Source organism: Aquila chrysaetos, chromosome 9 (genome assembly GCF_900496995.4).
Source record: "Aquila chrysaetos chrysaetos chromosome 9, bAquChr1.4, whole genome shotgun sequence".
Lineage (NCBI taxonomy): Eukaryota > Metazoa > Chordata > Aves > Accipitriformes > Accipitridae > Aquila > Aquila chrysaetos.
The window spans coordinates 38534838-38552379 of NC_044012.1; the positions used below are offsets into that span (position 1 = coordinate 38534838).

General features: G+C 37.6%; 1 protein-coding gene across 1 annotated transcript in view; it reads right to left on the reverse strand.

Annotated features, from left to right (window-relative positions):
* Positions 1-17542, reverse strand: part of MAPK1 (mitogen-activated protein kinase 1) — a 36337-nt gene that overhangs the window by 13068 nt on the left and 5727 nt on the right. The window contains exons 2-3 of the mRNA XM_030026110.2: positions 5275-5457; positions 3374-3563 (exon numbers count right to left, since the gene is read on the reverse strand). Of these exons, the coding sequence (XP_029881970.1) occupies positions 3374-3563; positions 5275-5457 (373 nt within the window). The remainder of the gene's footprint in view (positions 1-3373; positions 3564-5274; positions 5458-17542) is intronic.

Here is a 17542-nt window from a genome sequence, read left to right on the forward strand (position 1 = left end):
TTTCTGAAATATCAGTGCCACTGGTCTAGGATAATTATATGGTCATGAGAGGTTTTATGTAACTTATTTCATTTACAGAACTGCAAAACAGGTCAAATTGTTGGGTGCAGATAATCATGAAAGCATGTGAAAATATTCCTAAAAATGTTAGATACCATTTTAGAGTATATTCCAGCCTGTAGCATGTCAGTATACATTAATCTCATTCATGGGAAAGATGCCAGGATGCAAAAGAGAAGAACAGTATCTTTATTACCCAAGACTCTCGCTGGAGAGAGATTCCAAGGTAGTAGTTTTCACGGACTCTCAAACCTAATCTTTCACTGAAAACATGTATCAAGAGACAGTAGTTAAGTCAAATGATGTACTTTCACAAACTTTCATTCACTATGTGATAAGTCATATTTAAGGTCTCATTTAAGTCTGTAGCATAGCCTAAAGAAACAGAAACAGCTTTAGGTTCTGCCCTTCTCCCCTGAGCCTTTCAGCTGCTTAGGACAAGCTATAGGGTTCACAGACAAATTTTGTCAATAGAGACTCATACATTCCTTTCCTGGAAATGGAATCTGTGATCCAGAGGTCAAGATCATGTTCAGGGGAGAAGAAAGAAGGAGCTCTTGTTACAACCTGTAGGACTCTGAGCTCCAGAAGAGATCAACAGCTTGCTCTCATAATGCATTAAAGCAGCTAACAGCATTACCACTGAAGATGAACAAACTTTCCATTTTCCTCCTTCCAAAAGTGTGATTTCAAGTTGTTCATTTTCACAGTATGCTGTGTTTTGAGTTTATGTACAATAAACAACTTCGTAAGCATGAATATGTACATAGCTGACACAGACTTGCAGAACGGCCCTAAAAGAAACAAGTTAGTACAAGTTCAACATTCATCAGACAAGGCCTAACATGTACTAGTTTTCTCTCCAATTCTGTTGTTTAAAATTTAGATGTGGTATTAATACAACACCAGAGTTCCCTTTAGGTTATGAAAAAGCATCTGGTCTGTCATACAGACTACCATATTCTGAACTAGGAAGCACATATTGCAGTGGCATTCTGTTTTTTATTATAAAGAAATTGTAACAGTACTCACTAAGGTCATATTGTATTATTTTGCCATACAATGAGCTTACCTTCTTTTTCATGACCATCTTACTGGTGTTAAAACATTGCCTTTTATTATTTTATTGTCTTTAATTGCACATAACACAGAGCTACACTCAAACTGTTCTTTCCTGCTTCTATCACACAGTCATCGTAGATTTTACTCCATTTCTTTCATGAAGAGGTTAATGCCTTGAAGGGATCTGATGTAATAACAGCTGCTGAAATCCCATAGCAAGAGTCAGAGGTGACCAGTCCAGCAGTACGATGCATTAGGAAAAGCTGACAAGTAGCAGTGGGAATGTAAAGCAAACCGATCGTGTAACCAGTATTTAGAATGGACCAGCGTATGAACAGCAAGGACTTTTCTTGGAATTGTGACAAACTTGTACAGCCAGCAACTGGTTTACATTTTGAAGAGGGTATTTTTGGTTTGCCCTTTTTTTATTTTAAATGAGAAAATTAGAGCTACTACAAAAAACAAAGTGTAATTAGGTGCAACACAGTATGCAACAAACGCAGTTGTACCACCTCAGATCAAAGTAATGTAAGTTCCGTAATCTTGCTCCATTAGTGGCCAACAGCAAATACAAAATGTAAAGTGTAAAAGGGAATATACTCCAACGCTTCTCTACTAGCCTCTCTCATCTTCCATGGATTTGGCACCATAGGACTCTAAACCAGAGACAGCATTCGGTAGCTTTTTCTTCTACTAACTTGCTTGGTGTTAAGTCACATTATCTGTAATATCTACAGTGCTCTGTGGTACCAAATACCACAGCTTAACAATGCTGCAAGTTAACTACTATGTCCTTTCACTCTGAGCATGCCACCTGCTCCTTTCATTCCCCCCCAGCCTTTTTAATAGGTAAAGACAGTGAACAACTGTTCTGTATTCACCCTCCCTATGCCACTAACAATTTTACCAAATTCTATTGTATTCCTTCATTTCCTCAAGCAGTATCTTCCAGCAGGTAAGACCTAGGCTAAATAGTTCTTCCTGATACAGACAGAAGTACCTTTAAGTCCTGGTCTCCTCATTTTAAAAGGATACCATAGGGAGAAGTGTGATAACTATGGTCACACAGAACTGAAGACTCAAAAACAACAGAAAGTTACAGAATGGCATGTTTTCTGTTTTATTCTCTATTTCTGTTCTAATTCTTCACACTTGGTTTCCTTTACTGAATGCCACTAAGCATTGAGCTGACATTTTCCAAGAATGATAACAGCTCTAAGATCATCCTTCTGTAGTATTAACTAGTAGAAAGCCCATTACAGGAAATATAAATTAGGAACGTTCTCTCTCCAAGTAATTGCTAGGCATTTAATCAGCACTGAATTTCACACACCATTTTAGTTGCCCACTAATATGAAGCCCTTTTCCAACAATGAACACTTAGCAGTTTCAATAGAGAAACCAAGACTTGAAATATACACAGTTTTGAGTTTACTTTCTAGGTAAACACAGTTCTGCTTCAGATAAGTATTTTCACCTAGCTTTCACTTCTACTAGCTTTGAGTACTGTGTTCAGTTCTGGGACCCCCAAAATAAGACGTGGACCTGTTGGAGCAAGTCCAGAGGAAGGCCACAGAGACGATCGGGGGCTGGAGCACATCCCCTAGGAGAAGACAAGATGAGACAGTTGGGGCTGTTGAGCCTGAGAAGAGAAGGCTCCAGGGAGACTTATAGCAGCCTTCCAGTACCTAAAGGGGGCCTGCAGGAAAGATGGGGAAGGACCCTTTAAAAGGGAGTGTAATGATAGGACATGGGATAACAGCTTTAAACTGAAAGAGGGTAGATTTAGATTAGGTATTAGGAAGAAACTCTTCACCATGAGGGTGGTGAGACACTGGCACAGGTTGCCCAGAGAGGTTGTAGATGCCCCATCCCTGGCAGTGTTCAAGGCCAGGTTGGATGGGGCTTTGAGCAACCTGGTCTGGTGGAAGGTGTCCCTACCCATGGCAGAGGGGTTGGAACTAGATGATCTATCTTTAAGGTCCCTTCCAACCCAAACCATTCTGTGATTCAAAGAGGCTGTTTCAAAGTCAGCCTCCAGATGGAAACAGTGATGCACTCATTAAAATAGCATAACAGTGAGTTCTTAGTCACTCAAATCTTAATAATTATTTTATCAAAACCAATAATGTTTTGGCAACCTTTCCACGATAAAAATCACATTAATCCCCAGTAACAAAACCACATAAATGGTTATAGCAGGTAGTTTATGAAGACCATGGGAGCAAACTTGTAAGAAATTTCAACTAACCTTGAGATCACAAGTGGTGTTAAGCAGCAGATTTGAAGGTTTGAGGTCACGATGAAGCACATTGGCTGAATGGATATATTTTAACCCTCTCAGAATTTGGTAAAGAAAATAACAAATGTGGTCGTTGCTGAGGTGTTGAGTCTTTAAGAGCTTGTAAAGATCTGTCTCCATAAGATCTTGCACAATGTATCTGTAAGGCATCAGATGTAAGGCAGCAAAACAAACATGGTGTCATATTAGATATCAACATACAGTACGCCAATGAAACTTCTGTAACAATTTTTCTCTTTTATTTTCCTGTTTCATGACAATTATGAAACTATGTAGTTGCTTCTTGCAAATCAATCCTGTTACATTATGCAGCCCTTTACAGAATTAGGAGGCACCAGCATGTGGTCCTCTCAAATTAATCATCATAAACCTCTATTTCTTTATATTAGAGCCTGATTTTTATTGGAATCTTGATATGATCAGATTCCTATCCTGCTTGCCAAGAAATAAAGGCTGGGTTTTAGTTTAATGAGTAATAAGCTTCTGAGGTACTTGCTTCTGGTTGCATAAAAGCATAAAGGTAGAAGATCTGATCATTTCTGACGAGTCTTCTCTGCCACCTCTCCATCTCAAAAATCCAGCTGTTGTTCTCCTTTACTATATATTTATTATGCTACATTGAAAACAAAAGTCCTTTGCTTACCAAAATTAAATCCTAATATTTTTCAGTCAGATTATTCCCCCCCCCCCCAAGATTGAAATGAACTTAAAGAGAAGGGAATTTTTTCTGCTTTGGCAGGAATGAGTTAAGTAAAATTTTCTTCTCCCTTAATTCAATTTGGCTGCAAAACCCTTGGGGTGTAGTTCCATGATCACTTTTCACCGAAATAGGATTTCGTGAAAACACACTACTATTGCCATTCCAGTTGGGCGTTCCCATCCTATCCTCTGGGTATTCAGATTGGATCACACAACTAGGACATCTTTTTACAGGCAGCATGCACTTACATTAGTCAAAATGGCCACAGAAATCCAACCTGAGAACGCCTAAGACCAACTGAACTCAAATAATATCTTGATAATTTATTAAGTGAAAACATTTGACCTAGATTCAATTCAATTTCTGCCTGCATGCACTTATGCCTTTTATTTGGCAGATATCTGCAAAGACCTGCAAAACCAATAAGAATCAATGCACACGGACTTGGGGAAATTAAGCTGGTTGACTCTAAACTAGGCCTTGTATCTCACATTGAGTCTCCCAGCTAAGACTACTTCATACATTAGATATCCACATGAAGTCATACCTACACAAAGCCAAGTTTCCCGTGAAAAAACAATTAGTATAACAAAGCGCCAGATTTGCACATATTAATCAAGCATGTTTACCTGCCCACGTGCAGTTTCAGACTTTTCACATACGCAGAAAGCACTGCAAAACTGCAGGTTGTGTTTTGCATTATTTTAAAATTTTTTCCCCACCAAGATGTATCTATTCTATTCTTTAAGAAAACTGTAGACAATTACAGCAGAGTCTGGCCATTTCATTTTCTCCTCAAAGCAATCAGTTCTAACAACAGCTCTATTAAGAGCAAATATAGTTTTAGGATTAAGAGACTAAACTAAGTCATCTCCACAACGTTGAGTTCTTTGCCTTGGAAGATAAATTATGATTTTTTTCTTTTCCTAAAAAAGAACAAACAAAACTAGTGTTCACCTACATATCAAATCTATCTATGTATCTATAAACTGATCAAACACTAGGAACTTTCCTTTAAATTTACAATAGTAGAAGGCAACTTTTATTAAAATTTAGTAAGGAAGAGGATGAAAAGGAAGAAATAGTCAAAACAGAGAAGGCGGCAACCATCACTAACTACGCAGGATAACTTAAAACTTCAAAAGGATACACATCTTTCATTTGTTCGATAGTTGGAGCTCTGATAATATCATTTATTCCAATAATATTCTCATGCCTGAAGCGCAGTAGGATCTTAATCTCTCTCAGAGTTCTCTGGCAGTATGTCTGATGCTCAAAAGGACTGATTTTCTTTATAGCAACTCGAACTTTGTTGACGTTATCATAGGCAGAACTAGAAGAGAATCAATAACGTTAGTTAAAGGAATATTAAATTCATTCAATTCAGAAAGCAAGAATGTGAATTCAACTGAATATAGGGGTGGTGCATTTGTTTTATGTTTATTTTTATCAAATGAAGAGAGGCGACAGCAGCACGTATCTTTCTGTTTGATGAACAGACAAAATACTGTTGTTCTATCACCAGCCAATTTGGGTATCTAGAGGTCACTAGCTTTCCCAACTTACTTAAAGCCTGCTGATTCTCAGGTACCTAAACAAAGAAAGAAGTATTCACCATCTTTATCAGCCTGCGGAACAAACAATTTTGAGTCTCTTTTGATATGTTATAATCAAGAAATTTGAGAGAAAAAGTTCATCTTGAGTTAAGCCATTGACTTTGGGACACAGAAAAGCCTTCAGAAATCACCTTTCAAGCAGCAGAATTCCACATCCTGTATCTAACTCCTGCAAGTAATTCCAATTGTCACAACCTTTTACTCCTCCATCGAGCTACACTGTTGGCACCTCCATGAAGAACATGGAAGAACAAAAGGGATGGAGAATTTGTGAAAACACCTTTCCAAGTTCAATTCCAAAGATAACAGTGTTCGAGAAGAGAAAGAATACATCCAACTACACACATGAAGTGAAAGCAAGCAGCAGTACAATGAGGTAATATGCTGATTGTGACCCATATTAACAAACACGCTGGCTGCTACATTTACAGTACTGTCATTTCAGAAGCTCAGAACAGCATTCCTAGCTATACCAATAAAGCAGTCTCAGCATTTCTGTTCAAAATGCCTATGCATTTATGAAGAATATCACAGTCTGAGCCTAATAAAAAGGCTCAGTAAAACATACATAATTTTCTAAAATTTGGACTCAGGTTATTATTTAGTAAAAATGTTATGAATCCTTACAAATTTTAGGATGCTTTCTATGGTCTTGCTTACATGAATGAAAAAGCATCTCATAATTTCTCTTTGTATTAAAAGTATATGGTAATTTAATTAATTAGAATTTAAATGTGTGTATGTGATTCTTGTTCCTTTCAAATTTCTTTTTGCTCACTACTGCATTGTTTGGAAATTAAAAAATAATCAAGCCTACATTTAAACATTTCTGTTAGCCTCAACAATTTAATATAAAAATATAAACATACTAGCCAAACAGGCTTTACATTCCACCAATTTTCTACAATCAAGTCCCAGAACATTCTTTGAAACTCTCTTAATTGGCCTTACTCTGCTTAGATGTCCAGGTACCTGGTGATCAGGTAAAGCAGAATGAAATATGAAAATCCAATTAGAAAAGAAGACCTAAAAGGAATTCAAATGCCTGGCCACATCAAGTTTCTTCTACCACTAAGTAGATTTATGGTGCAACAAGCTATTTTTGAGACAATACTGTTACTACTGTAAGCAAAAGTGTTTAACATTTCCCACTTTCATTATTAAAAATGACATAGAATTTGTGCCGCCAGTAAGATCTTCATACAGCTCATGCATATGTAGCGACATCCTTTTTGCATGATTTTTCCGCAGATTCACTTTGACCTGTCTGCATCTGTAACTCTGGTCTATAACCACAGACAGACTGCACAATTTATTTGCCTCTAGAAACACTGAACTCAAATGCTCCACAGGGTGCTTTGAAATTCCACATGCTAAGCAAGTATTCATTACAACTGTTGCTATTACATATGTATAGATAACACATTAGCAGTTCATAAGTCCCAAAACAGATAATAACAAAGTGCCACAAGTGGAACTTGGCATAGCCTTCAAGAGCACTTCATCTACAGTAATTTTCTTAGTTAATCAGTTAATCACCTGCGGTGTTTACAATTTACCAGTAAGATAAGTCACAAGCAGAAAACAAAACTAGAAATAATTCTGAAACATGAACAACCTGTATTTGGGAAAGAAATGAAAGAGTCCTATGGAGCATTTTAACGTTACAAACCAACCTCCTACCTCCTTCTTTGTATTGACTTAAGCATATTCTTTTCTCCCACAATGCAGAATCTTACTTCTTTTCAAAGTACTGGACAGCAGCAGCTATGCAGAGCAGAAAAAGGCAGTATCTACCAATTGATGCTGCTTAAATAAAAGCTCCTACTGTCTTACAATATTTGATAAATCTCTAAGTTATTGCTTCTCAAGCAAAGGTTGGTTATTGATGAAAAACATGCATTTTTCCTTGTACAGATTCAATGAACTTGAATCCATCAATTAAATATACCAAGATTTCCTCTCTTGTAGCTATTTCACTTATAGTTCTTGAAGCATTTTCTTAGCAAAAGGTTTATGCTGTTATTTAAAAAAGGATGGGTAATTTTGCTTTCAGATGGTTCAACTATAAAACATATGATTCAGTGTGGAAAAAAGCTGACTATTTGCAGTAAAGATGCAATCAATTTCCTCTCCAGTGTACATTCTGCACACAGTCATTCTTCTGTTCATATCAGAAGATCTCACCATGCTAATGTAGCTAAGCATGCATTGCTGTTACCACTGCAAAGCCTCAGCTAAGGAGAGCAAAACTGAAATACTATCTAGCTGAACATTAAAAGAGACACTGGATTTATTTCTGTTGTCACACTTTCTGAAATATAAGCTTTTCTGTAACTTCATTAAACATATGAAAGATTATCTAATTCCTATGAGCAAGAAGCTAATCATACAAGTAGTTAGGTACACTTGCTCATGCATAGTATTTTAAATATCGTGCATAATACAGGTACACAGAGGATCTGTATTATAAAGTTAACACCATTTCACATAGAGTCAAAGCCCTCAAAGCAAATATAGCTTTGAGTAAACTCTGTGACCCTTTAAAAAACAGTGCTTTTACAATTTGACACGTCATAGAAAACTGTAAAAGCTACATATTAGACTGAACTTCAGTAGAACTGAAGAGTCACGTGTTCTCTCATGCATATATACTACAATCAGGCACCTATTTGGCCTATAAAACCATATAACAGTATCTATTTCACTACCTAGGAAACACCGTAAACTAACAAAATTGGGTCCTTTGTAGGTCAGACTGAACCATTTCCCAAAGCTTTCCCCATTCCTGACAATCTCCATCCAACCGCCATCAACACCACATTTACCCACTACTCTCCAGAACTCTGCTGAAGAAATATGCTGCTCATACACAGTATCCATTTGTAGTGTTCACAAATGAAACAACTATAAAAAGTGCAAATCCAAACCTTGATGCATTAACTCAGTGCAGTTAATATAACAGCTTATCACTTAACGCAGGATTCACCTTGCTTAGCCTTAGCTAGAATTAGAGATCTAATTTTACGACTAATAATCACCTGTGCTCCCCCTACAGTCCAAAAAGGAATAGCTCCACATATACATCCCATCCACCACCCAGCACATCCTAAATTTAGATTATTTGCATTCTGGAAGTGCTGTCCCAGTGTGCACAGTCTAACCTAGTTGTCTAGACTTCTACTAGAAGCTCCTGTCAGCTTCTACTAAATCTCACAACTGTTTAGATTTTCACTGAAGCAGGTAACTGTGACTCCTTCCAAGCGCAAGCACCTTCTATTACCTAGACTTTTTTCCAGAGAAGTTATAAATCTGTAAAAGTGGGAATAACAGTTCACAGACTAACAACTTTTAAAGCACTAATTTATAGCTTTTAGTTTCTAATCATTAACCACATGTACCAATCACTGCACATAGAACTTTCCCTTTAACCGTCTGTGTGTTATTCACATTATGATTAATCTAGTTACTGACACTTTAAATATTCAGAAGGAAGGATTTCTTTCCACCCCAATGATGTGCAGCTTCACAAGCTGATGTAACCATTCAGCTGTGAGTGCTATTTATCTGTAATGTGATAAATTTAAATATAGATTTTGCAACTGCCCAACTCTAGTATACACAACATTATTCCTATTTCGAGCTGTGGTTACTATCCTGTGACAACCTGCAATAGCACCATTATTTAGATATTTTTAAAGACACCACGCAAAAATCAATACAAGCCCTAGCAGTACAGTTTATCAATCCTAATATTAAAGTATCTTGTAAACATATAACAAAGTTTTGACTAAGTAAAACATCTTGCACAGCTGTACAAAATAAACAAGTGAGCATTTATAACCCAAGAAGCTCTGCCACACAACTTTTAAAGCCAGTATTTTATCCTTCTACTGCTCCGGTACTAACTTTCTTTTTAAAAAGGAGTCCAGGGTGGGGCTGCTTCCAAATGCGGTAACCAGAAAGTGCACTGCAGTATCTCAGCGGCCTACAAAGAACAGCACACTAAGTGCTCAGATGAACCTGTAACATGTAGCCCCTCTCCCATTAACTCCTTCTCAAGGAAGGAAAGATTTTCACCAGACAGATTGGGACAAGTGCCAAAGCTTAGCTCCTTCTACCCACAATGGCTGCTGCATGTTCTTCCATCCATTTCTATTCTTCACATGTTTCATTTCGGAGCAGAACTGGAACAAGTGAGAGCATGCTGCAGCTGCTGGGAGGAAAGGAGCCAGCTCCTGGCAATAGTTACATCCCACAGAGGGCTATTTCTTCATATAACCATTGAAAAACAACTGCCTACTCTGTCGGCACCCCCATCCTCAGTACACTCCTCTGCCATGCTGCCTGAAGGCTTACCCCATCCTGGGATATTCTTCCAACACTTCTAGGATTATTCACCTTATGGCTGTTTTACAGGCTGCTTTCAGCATATGCATACATACACATAAAAATACACAACGCTACTGGCAAACATCCTAATTACAACTCTAAATAAAAGACTGATTTGAAGTTTAAAAGGGATGTTTTATCAGTAGCTTTGTGTTGCTGTGGAAACAAGATTCCAAGGGCATATCCAGGGATAAGAATCTTTCTGAAATACTGAATAATTCTGCTTGCAACCAGGAGAGGAAAGGCAAAAATAATTCCCAGCAAACAAGATGATCTATGAAGATCTTCAATCTTTTTATTCAGTCTACATTTAGCTCAATTGCGGACATTTCTACAACATGCTGACATTTATCAAGTTACAATGCAAATAGCTTAAACTTATTTTTAAGACTGCTGTAAGTAAAATAACACAGTATTATGATATAGTAATAACAAGCAGTACCATAACAGCCTGTTCAACAATTTTTGCGGGTGGGGGAAGGTGGTGTTATGGGTACAGATTTGTGGAGGGGACTGTTTGTTTGGGTTTGTTCGGGGTTCTTTTTTTATAATCAGATATTAACCCTTTCAGATTCTTCAGAATAATTAGTTTCTGATTCTAGATTATTGGAATACAGGGAGCAGCTACGCTGTATTATCCTTTTACCAAAGAGGAAAGAATGGAAAAAGAAAGTAAGTAGTCAAAGACAGTTTCAGATTTGAGGACATCCAGTAATGTGTCATTTTTATACCGCTGAATATACTTTTTGTCCCCAACTGTAAATACCTATGTTTACTAGAAATATTTGTTACTTTGTTCCATTTATTCATAATATTTTTTAAGATAAATAAGTATATTATTCATTAGAACTTTTTTATTAGCACTAACTTCCAGAATCAGCACCTGGTTTTAAAAGGAATAGGTGCCCATTCATATTAGGATATATTTGCCTTGTTTTAATAGACCTCAGTTTATGAAAAGACAGCCCATGTCTTGCTCAGAGTTTTCATTTTGATTTAGTAGCTTTCTCTAGAAGAGTTCTCCATAATGGAGCACCTCCCAGCCTTCTCAGTTGTGAATTCAGGAAATAAACTGTACAAATAAGGGCATCTTAATACGCTTCTAATTTTCTCCATTAAAGATTTAATTTTGCAGACTAATTCCTACCATGTAGGAAAGTTAGAAGATCCATGAAAATGGAGAGCTACCTAAATATTAGATTCTTAAAAAACAAACCAAAACAAAACACAACACAACTCAGCCTTGAGGCTGAGTGGCCTTTTCAAGCCACAAAAAGATTATATATAACAACTTTAAGAACACAAGCACCACATACTTTTTCATCCTACTCTGAGGGACAAAAGTCAAATAAGTTGTAATTCAGCACTCTTGAATTATCTATTGGCATGCTGCAGACACTCCCCATTGATTATTAAAAGACAGCTGTACGTATTCTCTTCTCAGTCTTTGGGAAAAATGCATAAGCACTAACAGCTTAGAATGAAAGAAGAGGCCAAAAATCTTGAATTCAAAATTGAGATGCTTCAGAGTAAGCTTAGATACAAGAATTACATACTGAATTGCCAAAAGTTTGAGTGTTTAAGAAATGGACCTCTTCTCATCATTATCTGATTGCTGAATTCTCCACCATTTGTCAAGTGTGTCGGAAAACTACCTCAAGTTACAAATTGCAGGATGACCTCAGATTTATCTTAAGTCTTGTTTCTGCTAAGGAAAGAAAGAGCATATGCACTGTGCCGCGACATACGGCTGCCCACAGACACTGAAACTCACTGACAATTTCTCCCCATTTTCTTCCATCTCATGCCACAAAAATGGCAGCAGAGGGAGACTGAGCAACAAGAGAACATTAAAGTAACTGTATAGTAAACGTGATACAATTTGCATTGGTATTAATCTGGCCCTACCTGAAAAATTCCTAATTGCATGCTATTTGAAAATCTTGGGGTTGTTTTGGGGTTGTTTGGGGTTTTTTTTAAGCAGTTTGTCATTTGTCAGGATTCTAGTATCAGTGGATAGATTATTGCTTTGGGGTGAAGAAAATATGAATCCCTGTTTCTAAACCTTTTATCATGACCCCTCTGCAAAGCAACTGTAATACATTACAAACTCCTCATGAGTTTATCCATATTCCTAACCCTTTTTGTATGTTGCTCACCACTGCTATGATTTTGTTTTGTTTTTATTATAGAAGATACCTAAACAAACTATTTTTGTTTGTATTTTTAACAAAGTTGATTTTTTTTTTTCTTTTCCAACAAGGGGGCAAATAAATATCCTTTCTAAATCAGTGCCCTTTATTTTATCACAAGTCCATAGCAAGGTGCCCAAGTAATCACTGCAGACTGCTCTATCATGCTTTTAGTTAAGCTCTGAAGCTTACTGGGTCAAAATGTAACTGCATTACCTTCACCGTTACCACCTACTTTTTCAGTCATCTTTCTCATAACATTCCAAATCAATCCTAATATTAAAGGTTTCTGGTACAATTATGCCAACTCCCATGACAAAAGTGAATAATTACTCATAAGTGATTTTACTCTTCATCAGTTTCTGATCTGCTACAGGTTATTGCCCTTCACACCACAAATTCTCAAGGCACTTTTGTAACCTCCTATAGGAGATTTGTTTTCATGTATCTACTTAAAAAATTCTAATAGATTACAAAGGCACAATTTTATTTTTCAGAATTTGAAAAGCAGAATCTGATGGAACCTTCCAAAGCATTACAATTTTAAACTATTTACTATGCACATAATAATGACTTAATAGTTTAATTCCTTAGATCACTCCTAGTATTTTGAAAACAAATAGCTAGTCCTGCAAAATGGAATCTGTTAAATAAATTACTTTCGCCAGAAGCTCAGGCAATTCATAATCCCGGGTGTGGCAGACCAGATGATTTGTGTTTTGTTAGCACTGACTAAGCAGAACCATGAAGAGCAACAATTCTAGAACTACACCTTAACATTAGTATTAGAAAAATATTAGCTATTTCACCCAGGGTTCTGTATTGTTTGGCTAAAGATGTCATTTAACTTAATGATGTTTTGATCAATCTTAGTTGTTCCAGGGGGGCGTAAATCACATTTCTCAATCTCTTCCAGTATGTATTTTTCTTTCTATACCTTTAGCTGTGAAGCACTGTGACTTCAAATCATCATATATGCCTACTACATTTTATGCCACTTCAGTTCAAGTTGGTCTTCAGCAAATATATGACTCTTACATCTTAGTATTTTGTCTACTTCTTGCCTTCCCACTTATCCTCCCCATTTTAGATTTACAGGTTCTCTGCTGCCCATATTTCCTTCGGCAGCATCTACACCAAATTTAACATTTAGGCAAACTTCACTGTTACGTTTAAAGGCCCTCTGGCTATCTGCAAAATAAACCCCTCATTCCAAAAGCATCTATTGCTTTTGATAAGATATTATGATATTAAAAACCACTATCTTTCTTCTCTCTATATAAACTTAAAGACAATTCCTGTGGGAATCAATTTCAGGGTAAAATTGTGAGAGCTCAACAACATCTGAGACAACCTAAGAGCTCAGTGTACTAAAAGGAGTGGTTGTGGTTCACTCTCCTTTTTGTGCCTGACAACCCTGCCCCTTTCTCACTTTTTTGGTTGGAGCGGTGGCTTGCTTTGTGCCAGTTCAGAGAACTGAAGCAGCTCAAAGTCAAAACAGCTTACAAACAGGAACAGTAAAGAAGTCTTTACCTGCGTATTCCTATTCCCTTCCTGTGTCAGCACTAGCACTCACAGGGTTTTGCGTCAGTCACATCAACTTACCACCTTTAAATTTTATTTTTCATGAAGTAACTTTTCAGGTAAATCAGTTTTCCAACACAGCTAACTCTACAGGGGTGTAAACACCAGCACAAGAGTGGAGGAAGCAATGACACGACCCAAGGCATGGAAGGAAAGGCTGCCCCTTTAGAAGCAGCACAGCTTGAGATCAGCACAAGTCAGTCATGGAAACCACAGATTAAGTGTCTAGGCCCAACTGTCATGAAAACTAAACCTCCACACACCAGCCGATGAAGTGCTGACTTCCTCCTCCTGTGCTTATGGCTTCTCAAGAGGCATCGAAAAGCCACCAAGACAGGGACAGCAGGTCAGTTACATAACCAGTGTTACTCCAGAGCCTGGGAAAAAACCACCACCACCCCCCAGCAGCAAAGCAGGCACTATAAATGTGCGTAGGAAACATTTCCCCTTTCCTAGAGAGAAGGGAGAGCACTACCAGAGAGCTGTGAGTGGTAACGGTATTAACAAAACCCCCAAGATGGTTTACTCTTTTGTTTAATAAGTTTATAATTCGACTTATATCCCAAATACTCCTCCTAAAATCAGCTTTAGAAAAAGGAAAAAAACACAAGATCCAAGCAATTACTGTAATTTTCAGTAATTAGCTTATTTAATTGATTCCACACAATCTAAATCTTAAGAGAGAGTTCACAGTATTTCACTCCAACAGAAAATAAAGAAAGAAATCACTGAAGAAAATAATTTATGCATACTTAGAAGCAGAGGTTTTCCTAAACCCGTAGAAACATCAGTGCAAAATGAAAACTATCACAAAGCACTAGAGAAAGCAAGCTCATTGCTACTGTCCACGCTGCCATGGTTAGTTCAGTATTCCACTTGCAAAACAAAACAAAACACAAAAAAACCCCAACCCACTAGCAGCGAGTGTGCATCTCACCACTATCAGAAGTTACTTCCCTTCAGTATCAACTTACAAGGCATTTTTTGCACATTTTTTCCATCTTTTTAGAAAGACATGCCAACAGTAAACCCTAGCCCCTCAACGTACTAACAGTTTTGTGTTTTGTTCAGACAGGGTATCAGCATTAAGACATGTTGGCTACTGTAACTAAAAAGAAGATATTTCACAATTATGAAACACTCAGAAAAATCCAATATAAAAAGTCAGCCTGAATGTCATTTGGGGTACTTTGCACCATTCAAATCCCAATAAAATTGGGCAAATTCTGGACTGAAGCAGTTTGGGAAGTATTGATTTGCAGTGCTCAAATGACTTCAGGTTTTATTCTGGACACATCAGCAATATTTGGTGGAGCAAAGTGCCTTCCGTCCAAACACGCAAGAAGTAAGGTACTGCAGTGACAGCTGCTAATTTTAAGAAAAACTGCAAAATGAAGTAATTGCATATTATAAACTGTAAACCTAATTGCAAGTTGCTGGTACTTAAAACATACCGACAACACAGACAAATTACTGTCTACCATGTAACAAAAACTCTCATTTGCATTCTAATCACCACAGTGTATTTCAGTATTTTATGAAAATTCTCTTAAAATACAAAAGAAGAACTTCCAAGAGAAGAGATTTTCCCTTAATAGAACTTAGGTTGTTGTGGTTTTAGGTACTGCTAAGCAACATAGATAGTAAAAACTCATGCACAACTCCACCAAAAACTGGACCGTCGTGAAGATTCTGCCCAAATCTAACAGACCACTATTTCTATTAAAGCCTTTCTACAAGCCACATATTAATTTTTTTATATATATATATATAAACACACACACACAAATCAGTATTTCATCCACTGCTGAGAGGCAACTGGGCCTGGGGAGGCACACAGCAACCTCTGGGCAGCCCTTCCTTCAGCCAGCGTGCAGGGGCTGCCAGGGCACCAGCAGCCTCCCGGGTGGGAGCCTGGGCACAGTCCCTTCTGCGGGGACACGGGGCTGGCGCGTTAGCTCTCACCAGCAGACAGGGGTGGAGGCAGGAATGCTCTCTGAAACAGAAACCGATCTACTGCACACCGATGCGGTATGGGAAACCTCGTCTTGCCAAAGTATGTGCCAACATCTCATCGAATAACCCCATCTGAATTAATGACATTTAGTACTACTTCGATCTGATTAATCTACCTGGCCAAAGCTGATAACTGATAAGTAATGCATATTTGGCTTCTAATGTACCTTGCAAAAGGATGAGTTTGAGAATTGCTTCTTTATATGCCTGAAAGTTGTAATAAAGCAAAGGAAAATAAGCTCCCTTCTGAAAAGGAGATTCATTCACAAGCAAACAACTGTCTTTAATAACTGACCTAGCAATTGATAGCATCTAGGTTTTACACAGATAAATCACCTGAAACAAACTACTCTTTGCTGCATTTCACATACACTATTAATTTAAATTACCTTACAACACAGTAAAAGAAAAGTTATATTCTAAAATATGTTTATGGCTCCATATGCTTCATTTGAGCGATTTGGAAATCAAAATCAAATACAATTGAAATCACTTAATAAAATGTTGCAGGGTTTGGTTGTTGTTTTTTTTTTTTTGAGACATTATTTGAAAAGTTCCTAAAATACTTCACTTTAAGTGCAAGTAAAAGTATTTTCTAGATTACCAGAACACCACCCAACTTCATCCATTAGCAGCGCCTGCTCACAGCAATGAAGGCTAACCATGGACTGGGCTACGTTATTAAGTGTGTGGCCAGCAGGTCAACCAAAGTGATTACTGTTGTGAGGCCACATCCAGTTTTCCTCTCTCCCAGTGCTGGAGCAAGTCCAGCAGAAAACCATTAGGATGCACAGGGGGCTGAAGGACATGTCATACAAGAAAAAGATTGAGGAAACTGGATTTGTATAGGCTAGGAGGTGGGAAAAAAAGGGGGGTGGAAAGCATCTAATTGCTCTTTTAAGTTACATAAAGGGGGATTACAGAGAAAACTGATTCAGACTCTTCTCAGAGGTAAAAAGTACAAAGGACAAGAGGCAACGGTCACAAGTTGCAGCAAGGGAAACTCTGTTTTTAAGTGCAAAAGTTTCACTGGGCAATTAATTGGTTTAACACTAGAACCAGAAGCTGCCCAGAGATGTTGTGGAGTCTCCACCCCTGGAGTTTTTGGAAATATTGAGTGGATAAATTGAACAACTTGATCTAATTTTGACATCAGCCCTGCTTTGAGTAGGAGGTTGGAATACATGACCTCAGGAAGTCCCTTTCAACCTACCTTATGCTGCAAAATATTCCACAGCAAGATGTCATAAAATATTTTTATTAAATATCAAATTGATCAGTTAATTTCATTTTTAGATCATAGCTGAAAGCTATGACAAAGCATCAACATAAAAAGCATTTAAAAAATTACTATGTTGGCGACGTATTAGTTTTCAAGTCAAGTTGAGCTGTACACCTACTCAGTTGGTAAGTATTAACTTTTCTGTGGGCTGTAGATCCCCACTCCTAAACAGGGAGCTTGCTGAACTAACAGAGCCTGGTGTCCTACAAATACGTATTTCTGGTCTCGAGAGTACCAATAAATCCATCTGTGAAACTGGGGCATCTGTCGTGTCTCTTTGGGGGAGTCTGACCTCTCATATGTGACCTCCTGATGCAGTCTCTTCCTCAGTGGAGC